Genomic DNA, 17,120 nt, shown 5'->3' with positions numbered 1-17,120 from the left:
TAAGCCATTTTTATAAGCAAACTCCCATCGCTAACTTTCGTTGACTTCCATCTTATAATAAATCTGCACATCAGTATTTGCTATCCAGTCTTCTTCACTCACTGCTAACGTATCCTAAACAAGTATAGCGTCTTTCTTTATCTTTTAACGGGTCAATTTTGAAAAAAGATCCTCAAAAATTTCATTCATAATTTCGATGTGCTCCATTTTATAATAAATCCGTCTAAATTCAGAAAACTCTGAAAACTTCTCTTACTAGCTTACGCTGATTTCTATCTTAAAATAAACCTGCACATCCATACTTGCTATTCAATCTTCTATTACTGTCCAAGTATCCGAATACACCTAGCATACTTCTTCACTTTTTGCATGTCCTCTTCGCCCAATGCCCTCAAAACTTCAATTACTAACTTTTGCTAGCTTCCATCTTAAAATAAACCTTCACATAAATATTTGCTATTCATCCTTCTTCTATTACTTCAAGTATATGAAACTAACCTATCATGTATTTCTTTCGTAATATCCAAACAAATGAGAAAAAATAAAAACTCATCCCTTTAGTATTTGCAAAAATTTTTCTCGCACTTTCACCTCACGCCCCACGAACAAATGTAACCTGAAATATTGCTCGTTTCCTAAGCCTCAAGGTTTCACAATATTGCTGTTTCTTTAACAAATACCAGACGAAATACAACCCAAAGAATCCACAACATCATTTTCTCTTCAACAATAGAGAAAAACGTGTTCGGCAAAGGTGTGACAAATTTTGCGTTGCTGGGTCAATTTGACTGCTGTGCTCAAATCGACGTACAAACATCTAATGTCAAGAGGGTGTTTATGTTCTTAAGTATGTAAAATCTTCTGCTAGCAGACCTTAAATGATAGGGTCATGAATAATTTTTTTTTTAAAAATGAAAGTAAAGACGGAATTTTAAGCTGCTTTAAAGGGGTCGTGCAAATATTCCTGAGTTCAAAACAGTACGTAAATATTTTATAAGAAATTTAGCTTAATACCGGGGAAAGGAAAAATGCACTACACGTATATGTTATTGTGTAAAAACCTTAAATCCCGTCAAAATGCTGTATTTCATCTGTATTATAAATTCACATTCATGTCAACACTTGGAGGAATGTATAAAATATTTGTTAAATATCATCAATTCCCAAGCACTGAAAAAAATTCCAGATTAAATAAAAAAGTAAATCAGTGTAAAAAAAATCAGATCAATGTAAGAAGTATTGGTACGCTGAGTGCATTCTTAAAATTCACTGTTACCGTAAAACCTTATAATGTAATTTTTACAGTAACATTTACACCGAAGAGCCATTACATTATGACCATCTTGCTAATAACATGTAGGACCACCTTTAGCCCTCAAAACTGCTAGAGCCCGCCGTGGCATTGATTCCACAAGGTTCTGATAGGTAGTCTGAGGTATCTGGTACCAGGCGCTCACCATCTGGTCCTGCAATTCCCTCACATTCCGAGGGGGTATCGTGGCAGCACGAATTTGGTTTTCCAAGTAGGACCACAAATGCTTTATTGGATTAAGGTCAGGTGAATTTGGGGGTCAAGACATGAGTTGAAAGTCACTGGAATGTTCCTCGAACTAATCCATGACGATTCGACCCTTATGACATGGTGCAGTATCCTGTTGGTAAACACCATCCCCCACAGGAAAAACTGTTGCCATGAATGGGTGAACCTGGTCTGCAACTATGTTCAAGTAGCTTACAGAAGTCAGGGATTGTTCTATGAGGATTATGGGATTATGGGCCCCAATAAAACATTGTTCCTGGGCGAGAAGCCATGAAAACCTGAGCGAGTCCATTGTTATAGATGGAGGGTGGTCGTAATGTAATGACTCTTCGGTGTATATAATTATAATGATATAGTGATTTTATAGTAATATTTACTGCAAAAATTACAATTTATCAAATTTTTTGTTCCGTGAAATTTTACGGAAAGATGGATTTTGCGGTAAAAAAAAAAGTAATTCCACCATGAGTGCCGGTACTTTTTTCAGCAATTAGATCCAGACTTTTTTACAGAGCACAGATGTTCAGTATGCAATCATGGTAGCATTGAAAGTGATAAACTGTGATAAAAAAAAATATTCTTATTCGATATTTACTATCAACGCTATATGTCAACATTTACTGACTTAAGTGCGAAATAATGATACTTAAATAATTTTACACATTCGCAATTCGTTAAACTTTAACAAGTCTTTGATTTTTATCCTCAACTAAAATTAACACATATTTATCATTTATTGTTATATTTCATAACATAAATATCTTAGTTGCATTAATTTAAAAGCAAAGTTGCATCATCTTTTGAAGCAAAAAATAATTTAGAACTGATGTATAAAAGTTTGTAACATTTCATATGTAGCTAAAAAAAATTTTGAGATTATCTTTCAAGAATTCTTATTTGAGAATATTAATACTGAAAGTAATTCAATAATTAACATGCACCGTTAGTAAATCATATAAAAGCTACAATATTGTATCATATTGTTATTTGTTTCTTATAAATTTTCTTTGTATCTAAGTATCTATCATATGCAAAACGTTCCATTCTGTGACAACTCTATGCAAATTGACTTATCTAGTATTTGTTTATCATCTTGACATCAATTTTAAGATAAACTACATTTGTTTAAAATAGGAATATTCATTTCAATTCTTTTGTTGCTAACTAAAATAAATTTATTTCATATAAAAAAAGTAGTTAAATAAAAGTAGTAAAATAGTTTTTGAAAAATCATGTGGTCAAAAGTTACATAATTCAAAAATTCTCCTCTCATTCGCATTTTTATTGTTTGATATTTTCCAAGACGACAAAAGTTAATTGAAAAATATATTTTTAATCAGTTCAAAATTTGGAACTGTATTGGCTAACTGAGAAGTTAAATTACGTAATTTTAAATCATTCGAGTTTAGAGCCGTGATGGCTGAGGGTATAGAGCATTCGCCTTCCAATGAGGTGAACCGGGTTCGATTCCCGGCGATGGCTGGTCGATGCGAATTCCGCATCCGGCTTGCACCGAGCACAGTGCTGGCGTAAAATATCCTCAGTTTTATACGGGTTATAGGTTAGAGTCCCCTAGATATCAGGCTAACCATGTGAGGTTTTAGTGATTTTCTTCTCCATGTAACGCAAATGCGGTTTAGTTCCATCAAAAAGTCCTCCACGAAGGCAAATTTCTCCCAATACTTGATCCAGGAGTTCCTTTGTCTTCTGGATTGGGTTCAAAATTACAAGGCGACTGAGTTGAACATTGGTAGTCATAAATCCAACAATTGGGTCGACTGTCCAACGACGGTTATAAAGTAAAATAATTTGAGATTTTTTGGGTTTTTTGTCCGCTTGAAGACTCCTGAGCCTCTTAAATTACCTTTTTCACACAGAAGAGAGATTTTACTCCCTCCAGGTAGTCCAGGTCCTACGGAGAATAATATTTCAGAAATTTCCTTATTTAAGTAACTAATTAATTTTGTTGAATAATTATTGTACCATTTTATTCATTGAAATGCATTCTACTGAACTTAGTTAGCGAATTTTAAATGTTTAGTTAAGAAAGTATTTTTAAGTCTTAAATTTTTAAAGCCTTTGAAATTTGAAAAAGTTCGTATAAAATACTTTCAAACTTAATATTTAAAATTCGATAACTAAGTTCGATAGAATGCATTTCAATGAACAAAATGAAACAAAAATAATTCAAAAAAATGAATTAGTAACTTAATAAATAAGGAAATTCCGGACATATAATTCTCCGCAACATAGAATTTCTATTCTAATTGAAGGGGACCTTTAAGCTACAATTTGTGCTGTTTGCGTGTCATCGATAAATATTGCATGGTATTTCATGTAAAATCTTAAAACTTCAAAACCGAATCCTTCTCAAAATATTTTATTTTAGACAATCATCTAAATATATAATTAGACTGCTGACACGTTTTGTAATAGAGTCACGCCCGAGTCACGAAACTTTCGCTTTCAATCCTTCAAAAAAGAAGGTGTGCCTTGAAATGCCGAGGCAAAATACAACTTCCGAAAAAGGTGCCACATTTCCGTCTTTCAACGATAATCAATAACCTATTTTAACCTTCTCCTACCTTCAAATTTTGTTTGAAATATTATTTTTACTATATTCAAGATCATGACGTGACATTTACATTGTTACATTTATTATTATTTTGTATTATCATATTGAAAAGGAAATTAAAATAAAAAGTTTTGAAAATGATATAAGTTAATATTATACATTTTTTTACTATAACTGAAGCATAAGGAGTTATATTGTTTCCAAACATGTCTTATTATTAGTATTATAAATAAAATACTTTTTAAAAAAAACTTTTCCATGGGTTTGCACGAAAATGTAAGAAATAAAATATTGGGTATAGCTTATAAGAATTGATTTGATATAGTCTCGGTTAATTTTCCAGATATTTTGTTTTTTTTAACATAAATTTTATCTTAAAATGTGTTGCATGAATTTCTTATACAATTCTTAAGCAAAGACGGTGAGAAGTCGGTGGTTTACTTGATGTTATTATTGCTTTTCGAAAACCACCGATTTTTGACAAAGAAGACTCTCAGAAAGAGCGTTTCAAACAGAAGTTTTATTATAGTTTTTAACCCCTGAACGATCGGTTAATTTTCCAGAAAACGGTCATAAAAATGCCTATTTTTTTATACACGTATTTGATTAGTGCTGACATCTAGTTTAAAATAAACTATCTACAATTACCTTAAAATATATCCTGGTACTGCCATCTGGTGTGTAAAATGAGAAATTAAATTTTTTCCGGGCAAAAGAAATTAATTAGTTTTATTCTTATTGGAGCATTACTACTGAGCACTCCGGTCCGGAAATATCACGGGAGCGAGAAATAGAGGGCGAAACCTCACCCCGTCATTTTCACGGGAGCGAGAAGGAAGGGGTTAAATCCCCCCTTTTCTCACTTCGCTACACAATGAAAACTTTTTAATGGATGGAAATGTCACATGTTAAGTTGATATCACAACCTTTGACTGAATTGTATGAAATTAACTGTATTATTGAAAAATTTTAACTTATACATTAATGGATTAATTCAAAAATATGAATCCATTCCGCTTTCTTCTAAGAGTGCTATAACCTTTATGCTTGAAATTTCAAAATTAGCGTGACCATCGGCTTCTCAATCGGTGCTACATTCAACTATTCTTAAACACATCCATCTCCACTTAAATTAAATTCTGGCAACTTTTTTTATTTAATAAGGAATTTAGGTCTCTGTATTTTCCAGTATTCCGCTTCTCTGTTCACAATTCTTTGATTAAAACAGTCTCTTTTCTTTTTACAGCTCTTTGGTAATGCTGTGAACGCAGTTTTAGTTTTCAACAAGTCCAGTAGTTCTGTTGCTGGCCCTCTGGGATGGGGTGTATCTCTCATGGTGGCAATTGCAGTTACAGGAGGTGTTTCAGGTGAGTAAACTATTTACACTACTCTACATGAAATCCGAGAATCAGCATCATAAAGTATGAGTCATTTCAATAATATTTTTTGAGGCTTTGTGTTTGTTTATATACTGGAAAACCGATTCTGCAAGCCCTCAACTGCATTTCACATTTTGCCTAACTATTTAGAAAAGTCATCATTTTTTTTCTAATCCACTTGATACCTTTTAGACTGAGCCTGAACTTTTAAGCTAACTAAAATATGCATCGTTCATTCCTCATTTATCCTGATTTATTTCGGGTAGTTAATATTTAGCCCATAGTTATAGGTGAAGCTTACTGTAATGCTGTTGTTTCTTATCCTAGATGATTAGCCATTAGGCCATACCAGATCCAAGAAATCATAAGGTAACAAAAAAAAATGGTAGCAGATTCAGATGTAAACCCCCTTTTACAAGTACAAAGCAAGAAAGAAGATGTACTTATGCCACTTACTAAAGCCAGCAAGCTTGCCTGAAATCAAGCGAATTCTTTCGGCAGATGGTGTGTTTCTTGCTTTTTAAGTGACGTGATCTATGGCCAAGAATACATTCAGTCACACACACACGTCACAGCCCGTTTTATTGGGAAGACCCAATCATATACTCCATTCAGTCATCCACAGGTCGTAAGTTTGATCTGAACCAGAGAGCGATCAATCTCTAATTCAGTACACCACAGTTATTGATTCGTTATAGAAACTTGGAGGACTTTGTGGCGCCTACTGATTTAACTAGCACCAGTCATTATTTACTACACAGGGATTCTTCGGCCGGCTAGATTCCAACTCCCGTTCTCACAAACACGAGTCTAACGTTCTACCAACCAGGCTATTCAAACTGATGAAATTTAGCGTCAAAGCACACTTGAAAAAATTTATTTCCGAATTGTATTTAACTATAATTCAGTTTTACTTTAACGAACACTATCAATATTAGCGATGTATTACATACTTGCTTGTCTCTTATCGTCACCAGACAAAGTGCTACACTTTCAAACTTTTTACTTTTTTGCCACGCCTTGGATTCCATTAAAATTTACATAAATCAGAAAGTATCAAAATATTGATTTAACCAACTTAATTTAATTGGTTTTACATTGGTTTTTTAACAGCTACGACCTGGTTTTCGTTACGATTACTGGCAACGGTTGAAACAAGAAAGGCTATCACATTAACTGTTGAATGATGTAATAATTTTAATGATAGATTTGAATAAAAACTGAAATTTTCTTAATTTGTTTCTTTTTTTTTTATCCCTTAGGTTGTCATGCAAACCCAGCTGTTACACTAGCGATGGCCAGTATTGGAAAATTTAAATGGAAAAAAATCATGCCCTACTTTTTCGCACAATATTTTGGCGCATTTGTTGCTTCCATAGTACTTTATACGGTTTATTTGGGTAAGATGTAACAAAAATATAAGCTTTTTAATATATAATGTAAATTTAAATACTGATCACAAACTACTCTACTAAATTAAAGAAAATGTATTATTCCTTCTAATTGTAATTAAGTCAAAGTATTTTCAACATATTTCCCACAAGTGGCCAAAAAAATCCAACAATATTAAGTATCCACTTCTTGAGACACGAAATCAAAAAATAGAGGTACTGGAAATCTCTTCAAACGAAAACATCATTGATTATTCAAGATACAGTTCATATAAGAGGCTTCTCCGTATTGTTGCATGGTGCTTTCGTTAACTTTAAAATATATGCAGATTTAAATTTTGTAACAAAAATTTTCAATTTTTAACGTATTTAATTAACATATTTAACATGATAACATGTTAACATATTTAATATTTAAAAAAAATTAAGCAATGAGAAGGTTAATCCTGCCGAAACATACATGTATTAATTAATTAATGTATCCCAAGCAATAATTATGTACTTGGGTATAAGTGATAGATCACACTTTTTCCATAAATGTCAATTTTATCTAAAATTGTTCCATATTTTTATCAGATAAGTACTGTAGAAATAATAAAAATTTCCACTAAATCGAAACATCTTTTTACTTTCTTGGAAATCATGTTTTTTTTTTTTTTTTTTTTTTTTTTTTTTAACGCTCCTAAAAAAAAAAATGTCCTGTGCATTTTGAAACTGTGATTTATTTTGCCCTACAATTGGTGCCCTTCAATTGCCCTACAATTGGAAACTGTGATTTATTTTACCCTGCAATTGGTATGTTAAACTATTACAATGCAACACAAAACTGATTGAAAAAGAAATATCTTAAATATTACATAAAAAGAGATTATTTGATCCTAATCATCATTCGTCTTTCTTTTGTTTAACAAACAATGCAAACATGCATTTCAATATAGCTTCCATTGATAGTCTTATCTAATTGATTATCTTAAACAAATTGTTAAACAATGTTATTACTTTTTGTAGTAGGTAATTACTGGTTCATATCAATTTATAAATTGAATCTTATTATCTGCCTAATGAACTGTTTTAATTTGTTGATTAGATATTTTTGTTTAAATCAAGGTTATTGGGAAAAACAAAGTACAAATAACAGTCCTCTTCTAAGCTACAAAATTAACCATATTGTTCTGCTAAAAAACAGCATCCCCTATCGTTAAAGTATAGAAATTGTAAGTTCATAAGTACTAGAGATGAAATGGGCTCTGCCCAAGTTCAAAAGCCCGGGCCCCCGTGGGCTCGAACTCGTTTACTGAAAAAAGTTTTCAAGCTCGGGCGAAGCTCGAACTCATGATAAATTTTCATAAACATTTTTAACAGTCTTAAACGAACGTTTGTTACTGTTATTAAGTATTAAAAATTTACAATTTATTAATTAATTGTGATAAAAATGTTTTAATGACTAATGTCCTTGTTCAGACAGCAATGTCCTAACAAATTTTGAACTGCCTAAGGGTCTAACAAATTTTGATCTATAGAGCCTGCAAAATGTGACCTTCATCCGACGTATATCTCGGGTGAACTCTGACTCTAAATAATTCTATGAATCTCAGGCTCAGATGGGCTCTGATTAAAAATATCCGGGCTCGGACTACCGAAAGCGAGCTCGAACTCATCTCTAATAAGTTAAGGCACCCTGAATGATATTTTTACCGTAATAACTATTTTTGCCATGAAATTTAATAGAACAAAATTCTAATTCACCAAAATTTTTACAGTATTATTTTTTGTAAAATCGCTGAATGACAGTAATTAAATAAATATTACTGTAAAAATTACAGTATAAAATTTCATGGTAAAAATGGATTTTACGAATATTGTAATTGGATTTATTTTGACTTATTTGACATATTCACATCCCAAATTTCTCACAGTGTGAAATAAGAGTAGTGAATAAGTAGAATAAGTATATTCATGTTCCCAAAAAATAATAATATATTTTTTAAAAAAATTTAAAATATTGTGATTTCAAGACAATTATTTTCCTTTACTAAAAAATTTGCATGTGATAACAGCTTATCAAATTTTATAAATGGACAATAAAAATTTAATTGAATAATGTCGATTGCAGGTCATTCAATCGAACTTTATTTAGTTTTCCTTTCCCGAGGCGACCGCGATCTGCAATGTAACCAAGCCTATCCTCTTCTTTGAAAAACATCGACCTTGACTGCATGATCTTAAGACCCCGTAGTCTAGATCTTAAATTTTCCGAGTCGATTTCTCTTTACTTTCTACTACTTTCATTCAACTTTTTTCCATCTTGGATGACCCAGAAATGGAAACGTACATATCTACCAGCTCTGAATTTATCGCCGTTTCTTCATATTAACAATGTGTTATTTTAATTGATTACAGGATTAACTGATTCAAGAGTCTTCTACGTGCTCTTTAGATTGAAAAAGAAAAAATTCTGATTATGGAAATCCGAATTAATTTTTTTTAAATATATATCTTCATTTTTTAAATTCAGTGTGCCCAATAAAATCCGTTTCTACCCTTTTACCTTCCAAATGACTTCAGCTATTTTATTAAAAAACTGATCTCTAGGTATAGCTATGCGTTATTTAATACGATCCTAAACAACGCCACTTGGTGGAAAGTTGAGAATTTATCGTTACTATCTTAAAAACAAAAAAAAAGAAGCACAAAGTTGTGGAACATTATCGATTTAATGCAAATAGACTAAGAGAAGATATTAATGCTATGTGGATGTAATAGTAAGTAATGAACTCTTCAAATAAACACGCACTGCTTTGTATGTGATGTTCTAAATTGTGACGGGACGAAGTAATCTTATTAAGGAAAAATAAAACTAGCTGTCAGAGTTTACTTTTAGTTTTGATGTTCACACTTCACTTGTAAGCTAATAATAAAGGTATCTTTTGATAAGTAGAGAGTTTTTGATTTAGGTTTTTCACCTCGATTATCATTTCGTCACGTCACAGTTATGAGCGCACGAAGAAAGAAATACACGTTTTATGAGTTTTTTATAACATTTATTGTCTCAAAGGTATCTATTTATACTGAATCGGTGATGCTCTGCGGCTTTGTAACTCACTTTTTCCCCTATCTCGTACCGCATTCGAAATCGTACACTAACTTTCCAATTTTCCACCAAGTAGCGCTGCAAGATGTATTGTCTTGTTGAGCCTTACTACTTTACTGTACTTTTACACCAGTTTTATAAGCATATCTGCAGCCCTTTGAAAGTCGAAAGACTAAATATGGACATTAGTAGGCACGCTGTGCACACCTGATGAACTCAATTATCATTTTTAATTCTCCTGGGTCCCGCAGTGGACTGATCGTTAAGACACGGTTCCCAGCAGATCACCGAAGTCAAGCATCACTGGCTACGGTCAGTGTGCGGGTGGGTGACCACTTGGATCAGTCTGCGTAGGGACCGAAGGTGTGCGGTATTGGTCCTCGTTAAAGTGTTCTACCGTAAAATGCTCGACTTCGCGCGCAGGTCGTCGGGCTACCGAAGCGGGGGTGCCATCCCTTCCGCAGAGGATCAAAATTGTGATGGCATGTCTTCGGATCATCCTCTGGGATGTTTCCCAGACAGTCGCCAATAGCCCATTGTGCAGCTCTAGTGCGACGTAAATTAACAACAATAACAATTTAATTCTCCTGGCTTTGAAAGACAAACTTAGAGAATGTTTGCAGTGCATGCATTCTTTTATTTAATGAATCATAAACAAATGATATAAAGTGAATGACGTCAGAATTTGGTATCATTGTGACCAATGCGACATCTTGCATAGCACACTGGCCTTAGGAAATTTAATTTCCCAAGCCGCCGTTTAAGACTCTCATTATACATTTAAAAAAATACATCTTAAGTTTGATTTCAAAAAGCGATACGTTTAAGAAATGCTACATTGTCAGAAAGAAAAAGAAAGCATTTATTTCGAAAAACATGTGTTTGTTTACATATTTTAGAATCCTTTTCCAACTTCGATGGAGGACATAGAGAAGTACCACCCAATAAGACTGCCACGGCTCAAATCTTTGCTACATATGCAGCTGATCATGTTTCAGTCTATACTGCATTAGGTGACCAGGTAAGTTCATTTTCTACTTTCTTTTTAATTGTAATTTATTTTTTTGAAAATAAGTTTTCAAGATCAGCTTTTTCCTTTTCAATAAAAAGACAAATTACGACTTCTACAGGACAAATAAGATAAAAATAACAATATTCTGACAAAATAAAATTTTAAAAAAAAAACTAACTATTTGAGCAATTGAAGCGTGTTATTCTTAAATTGGATACATATGCTGGAAATTCATGGTTCCATAATATTGAGATAATAAGATATATTGAGAAAGTTTTTTTTTTTTTTGTGCATTAGGCAAAGTTTTTGCATTAAAAATGTTTTCAACAAAATAAATAATAATATGATGCATGAAACGAGTAAAAACATGAGAAGCGTTGTAGCTTTCACATGATTTCGCATTTTTAAAATTTTCTATTTGCAACTCACTCCCAAATTCAGTTTTTTTTTTCTTAATTTCTTGCTTTAAAATAACACAACAAAAATTATAAAAATTTTGCGAGTATCTAAGCATCTCCAGTCCTAACCAGGACTTTTTTCCTCCCATTGTCTCTTTTCGCTTATACGTTTTATAAAACTACTTAGATAGTTTAGTTCTTAGATCTACTTAGATCACTTATTACTTAGATCAGTTTACTTATATATAAATTCCTAATGGACTCTATTAACCAGATGGACTGACAAGACCTTATTTTGTGATGGAGAATATATTAAAAAGTTAGTGTCAATTCGATTCTGATATAAATGAAGACTTTGCGCATACACAGAAGTTAGCACTTGAGTTGTTCTACGCCAAAATTAACGCCAACGTCAAACATGCTCTGAAATGATTAGTGTTTGAATAAGGGCGGTACCCATGCGCTAAGTTTATACATACTAAAGAGCACGTATATGTATTAATGCGAGATATAATACGAGACTACCGTATTGATATCATACGTGTGATCTTGGGCCGCTGGAGTCAATAAGTCTCGTTTTATATCTGATTCCAAGGGACGTATACGTAATCACGATAAATTTAGAAATGATAATTTGAAAGACTAAATTACAAAATTAAATTTTAAAAAAAATTGACAAAATCCATGAATATAAATATCAACGAATATAGATTTTAAAAAAAAATTTAAAATATGCATCTCTACAGAAGGAACAAAAAACTTTTTAAAAATTGATTCAATACTGTCCCAAAAAAAAATACATCAAAATGTGCCCTAAAAGTTGGCTTTAAATGACAATAGTCATCTGAAAATGTTTCAAAAAAAGTTAACAAGAAAAAAAAAATATATATATATAGTTTTTTTTAATCGATTTAATAGTTTCTTAGAAAAACTCTACATTTTTGCATGGAATAGGGCGATTGACTCCTATTAAATGAAAATGAATTTTCGATTTTATCTTTCAGATTGTTTCAAGTATGGTGTTCATCATGGCTATTGTTGCCATCACGGATCCTCATAATATGAGCATCATGAAAGGACAATATCCATTAGTAATTGGTCTCGCCTTATCCGCCACGATTTTTGCTTTTCCATTAAACTGTGGAGCTCCTCTCAATCCTGCCAGAGATTTGGCCCCTCGAATATTCACTGCCCTAGCTGGCTGGGGTAAAGAAGTCTTCAGGTATGTAGGCAAAAGAAGTTCATGAATCGATTTTTTTTTAATAATAACTCCTTGTCTGGTTGAATAATGTAATTAAACCAATGCTGCATATTCTTATCGTATTTAAAAGCAGAAGGCAAATTTCTTGGATTCTTCAGTTCGTTTTGACTTTTCCAAAATTATCTTACGTAATATATATATTTTTAAATTGTAGTAGGGGGAAAAAAAAAATTCTGTGGCACGAAGTTTTTTCAACAGATCTTAGATACTTACGCATCGCTGATTTCAAATCTGAATTCCATTTCTCCTTCCAAGCTACAATTTTTTAATGACATTTTTAGTTTATTTTTGTGTCGAAATGTAGAAATTTGAAAACGTTACATGTAACGTTTTCAAATAAATGTTGAGCATAAATGTTGAAATAAACTAAGGGAGTAAGGGCACACAAAGATTAAAATTACATAGGAACGCATGCACGAAAATGTCGTCATAGAACTCAAGAAGCTCTTCCCTGCTATGAACTGTTTCTTCGTGTGCTTCTGAATAGGACATAATAGGGAAGCGCCCCTAGCCAACTGACAACATTTCCGTCAATGAACAATGACTTCCGGCAATGAACAATGACATTTCCGGATATGGGTTCCTATCATACATGGCAGTACTTTTACTTTCGTTACTTGTACCGCCGGTACAAGTAAAAAGTACGTACTTTTACTTGTACTTCGTTACTTTTTAAATTTAGTACTTTTACTTGTACTTTCGTTACTTTTTTAGGGAAAAAGTAAAAGTATTTGTAACGGAAATATCGAATGAAATCGTTACTTTTTTCTAAAACTCGGTAAGCTTTCTTAAAAAAAAAATAATAAATAAAAAAAAAAGCTGTGAATGCAATATATATGCATTCACAGCTAACTTCGTTTTTAAATACCTTCTGTTTCAACTTATACACACATTCAATTATTTTTTACTAGCTCAAAGATCACAAGGCTATATGAAACCCCGTGTTTGCTTTGTTTATGTTTGTATTTTTAAAACGCGTTTCTAAAGAGTAAAACAATTTTAAATCAATGGTAATTTAATTAAACAAAACTAATAAACTAAAAATTAAAGTCAATAGATAAAATTTCTTTTTCGTGCAAATCCATAAAAAGTTTGATATTAAAATTATATTTGATTTTAAAATTATATTATACGATTATATTATAAAACTATATTATAATATTCCTCCGAATTTAAAAATAAATTAATATCCATAACTTTCAAAATTAAAAATAAATAAATAAATAACAACAATTTTGCAAAAACATTAAAGAACATAAGAATATTATTCAATAAAATTTTAGGTTACTTTGAATTTTCGATTTCCTAAAAATGTACTTTTAAATCGTTACTTTTTTTGTTTAGTACTTGTACTTTTACTTGTACTTTTTACTCGTTACTTTTTAAAATAAGAACTTTTTACTTTTTACTCGTTACTTTTTTTAAAAATACTTGTACTTTTACTCGTTACTTTTTAAAAGTAACGTTGCCATATATGGTTCCTATGCAGTTTTAGTCTTGAAGATGTGCTCCCAAAAAATCTGTCTCAATATTTACGCAACCACCTTTTTGTATGTAGCGTTTTTAAATTTATACGTTTTGACAAAAAACAGACAAAAAATGTCCTTTTAAATAAATATCTGTACCTTTAAGAGCAAACTAATTTCGGATTTGAAATCCCCACATCTGAATTAGGCGAAATCAAGTATTTGTATAAAAGCAACAAAAAAATTTGCTCTCCTATGTTATCTATCAGAAAATCTTAAAAACCTTCCTTTTAGTACAAAAGCAAAACTTCAAAATAATGTATAATGAATTTATTATTATAGATTCTTACTTCTAATATGCATAATATTTATATATTTTTGTGTTTAAAAAACTTAGAAGAGCAACTTCTATTTTAGTTATTTTAGCGACAAAGAAATCAACGGAAGTTGTCTTTATGGTAGAATAAGTTATACTTCTTGGTTTCTAACGCTGATCTTAGTAAATATTATGAAAGCCGACAATACTGTTACGTAAAGGAGCATTAAGATTATACGCACACTTCTCTGTTTTTTCCTCCTCTTATTTTGAGAATGTAAGTCAACATATCAAGATAACACTATTGGCCTTATTTTTGACAATTTCGGTGTGTGTTTTAAAAAAGACAACCATAGCTAAGTACGAGTGATAATATTATTTACCTAAGTATTATTAAATGATAATAAATCGAATTCTTATGTATTGCTTCCCAAAAGAGAAAAAATGGTGGACCGTTATCTCTTAATAGTTCGAAGAAAGATAATTTAATGTTAAACATAGATCATTCGTAAAAAAAATTTATCAAAGAGAAATTTTTCCAATAAATTAAATTTGAGATTTTAAATATTAATAGTTGTTAAAGAGTAGTATTTATAGAGTCAAAAAAGATTTAGATGTTCTCAATTCAATTTATATTACTCTTATTCGATATTTTTCGTATTCCGTAAGTGATTTTTGTGAATTGTTGATGATGAAATTCACAAGTAAATTCTTAGACAAATCGTTCTGTTTCATAATTGTTCTGTTTTTTTCTTTGGGCCGTGATATGAATTAAGAATATTCATAAACTCTTTTATTGCCATGCTCTAATGTGTAGTGATAAAATTATCAAATTTTACCACATTTTCCCAGATTACAAAACAATATTTTGCAGTTAATTTTATCAAAACCTTAACCAAAGCACTTCGGTGAAAATTACAGAATTTTTTAGTGTTTCAATGAACCAGAAACCCAGTAAATATTACCGTATTATTGTAATTTTGACCATACTTTTTTTCTTGGTGTGTTACAGAATCGTGTTATTCAAAAAGTAAAATAATATTTAACGAAAATCTGTTTACAAAATACACAAAAAAATATGATCTCATTTAAAAAATCAATATGAAAACACAAACGAAAATTGCGTCTCGATTGCTTAATTAAAATCTTATTTTTTCTTCGTCTTGTTTTTGCATTCTGTCTTTTTTTTTAATTCTAATTTTAATTTCAAATAGAGCAAAGGGAAAAATTTAACATGTTCTGTCAAAATATTATGCGATTGTTAAAGACTATGTGCTTCAGCTGTTAAGACAATTCCCCCTAATACAGTTCCACCAGTAAAAGCATCTGTAAGAATAGAATCACAAGAAATCGTTGCTTGTATACATGTCTTTACAGCAAATAATGTTTTTTTAAACGGTTTTTACGTTCTATGAACAGTAATTATCGAAACTGTATTACAATTTCACTGTATGGCACTGTATACTACTTGTTAAGTCACCAGTGGTGTGGCACATGTCTTCATCGAACTAGGAGAGAGAAAGACATAAATTCGGTTCTCAAAATAACTAAACAAGCTCAGGTCCTGCAAGCAAATAGCACACAAAAAAAGAGTCAAAAAAATTTTATTTTTAACTAGTTTTTTGAGAACTTTTCGAACACAAATAAAACTTTACGTGTTGATGTGATCTGCGGAAGCCACAAACCTTATGTATCTTATTTGATTGGTGTTTTTGCGCATCAAAGTTAGAACGATAATTTTGAGTCACCTTGTTTGCCCTTATAAATTAAACAGTCCTTTCTTTAACGCTTATCTAAATCCTCTTTTCAGCGTTTCCGAATCGATCTCTAAAATATAAACGTTTTCATGACTTAAAAAACTCTAAGTAGTGTTGAAATTATTTATAAATGTTTGTCCTCATTCGTTACTCGAGAAGTTTGCTTTCCGAAAAACTTGTTTTTCGGTTATGGGACTTTCTATGATATGGCAGCAAATATTCTAATGAGTATCTAACAGATGCTCATTATTACAGCATCTATTGGAATATTATATTTTAAATTTTGAGCATTGCGTATGTATTATATTAATTAGTATTCCATTACAATTTTATATTATGCGTTTATTTATTTGCATAAATTTACAATTTCTATTAGCTTCCGAGAATACAACTTTTTTTGGGTTCCTGTGATTGGGCCACATGTTGGTGGCATCCTTGGTGCATGGATTTACCGACTTTGCATTGAACTTCACTGGCCCGTGGACAGTTATGACTTTGGCAACCCAACGGAAGTGAAGAGCAACGGAGAGTTCAAGAAAAAAGACGATTTGCCTTTTGTTGATAAGAAAAGTGAGTTTTCTGCTGTCAGTTGTCATGGTTTTGGCATTTCTTTCATAGCGATATCACGATCATAAAAAATTCACTTTTTTGTTAACTATATATATATATATATATATATATATATATATATATATATATACATATATACATATATATATACATATATATATACATATATATATACATATATATATATATATATATATATATATATATATATATATATATATATATATATATATATATATATATATATATATATATATATATGTATATATATATGTATATATATGTATATATATATATATATATATATATATATATATATATATATATATATATATATATATATATATATATATATATATATATA

At 31.0% G+C, this 17,120-nt stretch overlaps 1 protein-coding gene across 6 annotated transcripts in view; it reads left to right on the top strand.

The window, feature by feature from the left end:
• LOC107444140 (aquaporin-9) overlaps positions 1 to 17,120 on the top strand; it is a 118,237-nt gene that overhangs the window by 91,651 nt on the left and 9,466 nt on the right. For all 6 annotated transcript variants that reach the window (XM_071183511.1, XM_087167778.1, XM_071183510.1 and 3 more), the window contains exons 3-7: positions 5,362 to 5,482; positions 6,757 to 6,894; positions 10,876 to 10,997; positions 12,391 to 12,608; positions 16,563 to 16,756. In XM_071183511.1, coding sequence (XP_071039612.1) covers positions 5,362 to 5,482; positions 6,757 to 6,894; positions 10,876 to 10,997; positions 12,391 to 12,608; positions 16,563 to 16,756 — 793 coding nt within the window. The remainder of the gene's footprint in view (positions 1 to 5,361; positions 5,483 to 6,756; positions 6,895 to 10,875; positions 10,998 to 12,390; positions 12,609 to 16,562; positions 16,757 to 17,120) is intronic.

Source organism: Parasteatoda tepidariorum, chromosome 7 (assembly GCF_982258835.1).
Source record: "Parasteatoda tepidariorum strain Cologne lab strain chromosome 7, Ptep-v5.0, whole genome shotgun sequence".
Taxonomy (NCBI): domain Eukaryota; kingdom Metazoa; phylum Arthropoda; class Arachnida; order Araneae; family Theridiidae; genus Parasteatoda; species Parasteatoda tepidariorum.
Note: the sequence above shows the minus strand (reverse complement) of the source record. Positions and strands in the feature narration are given on the sequence as shown.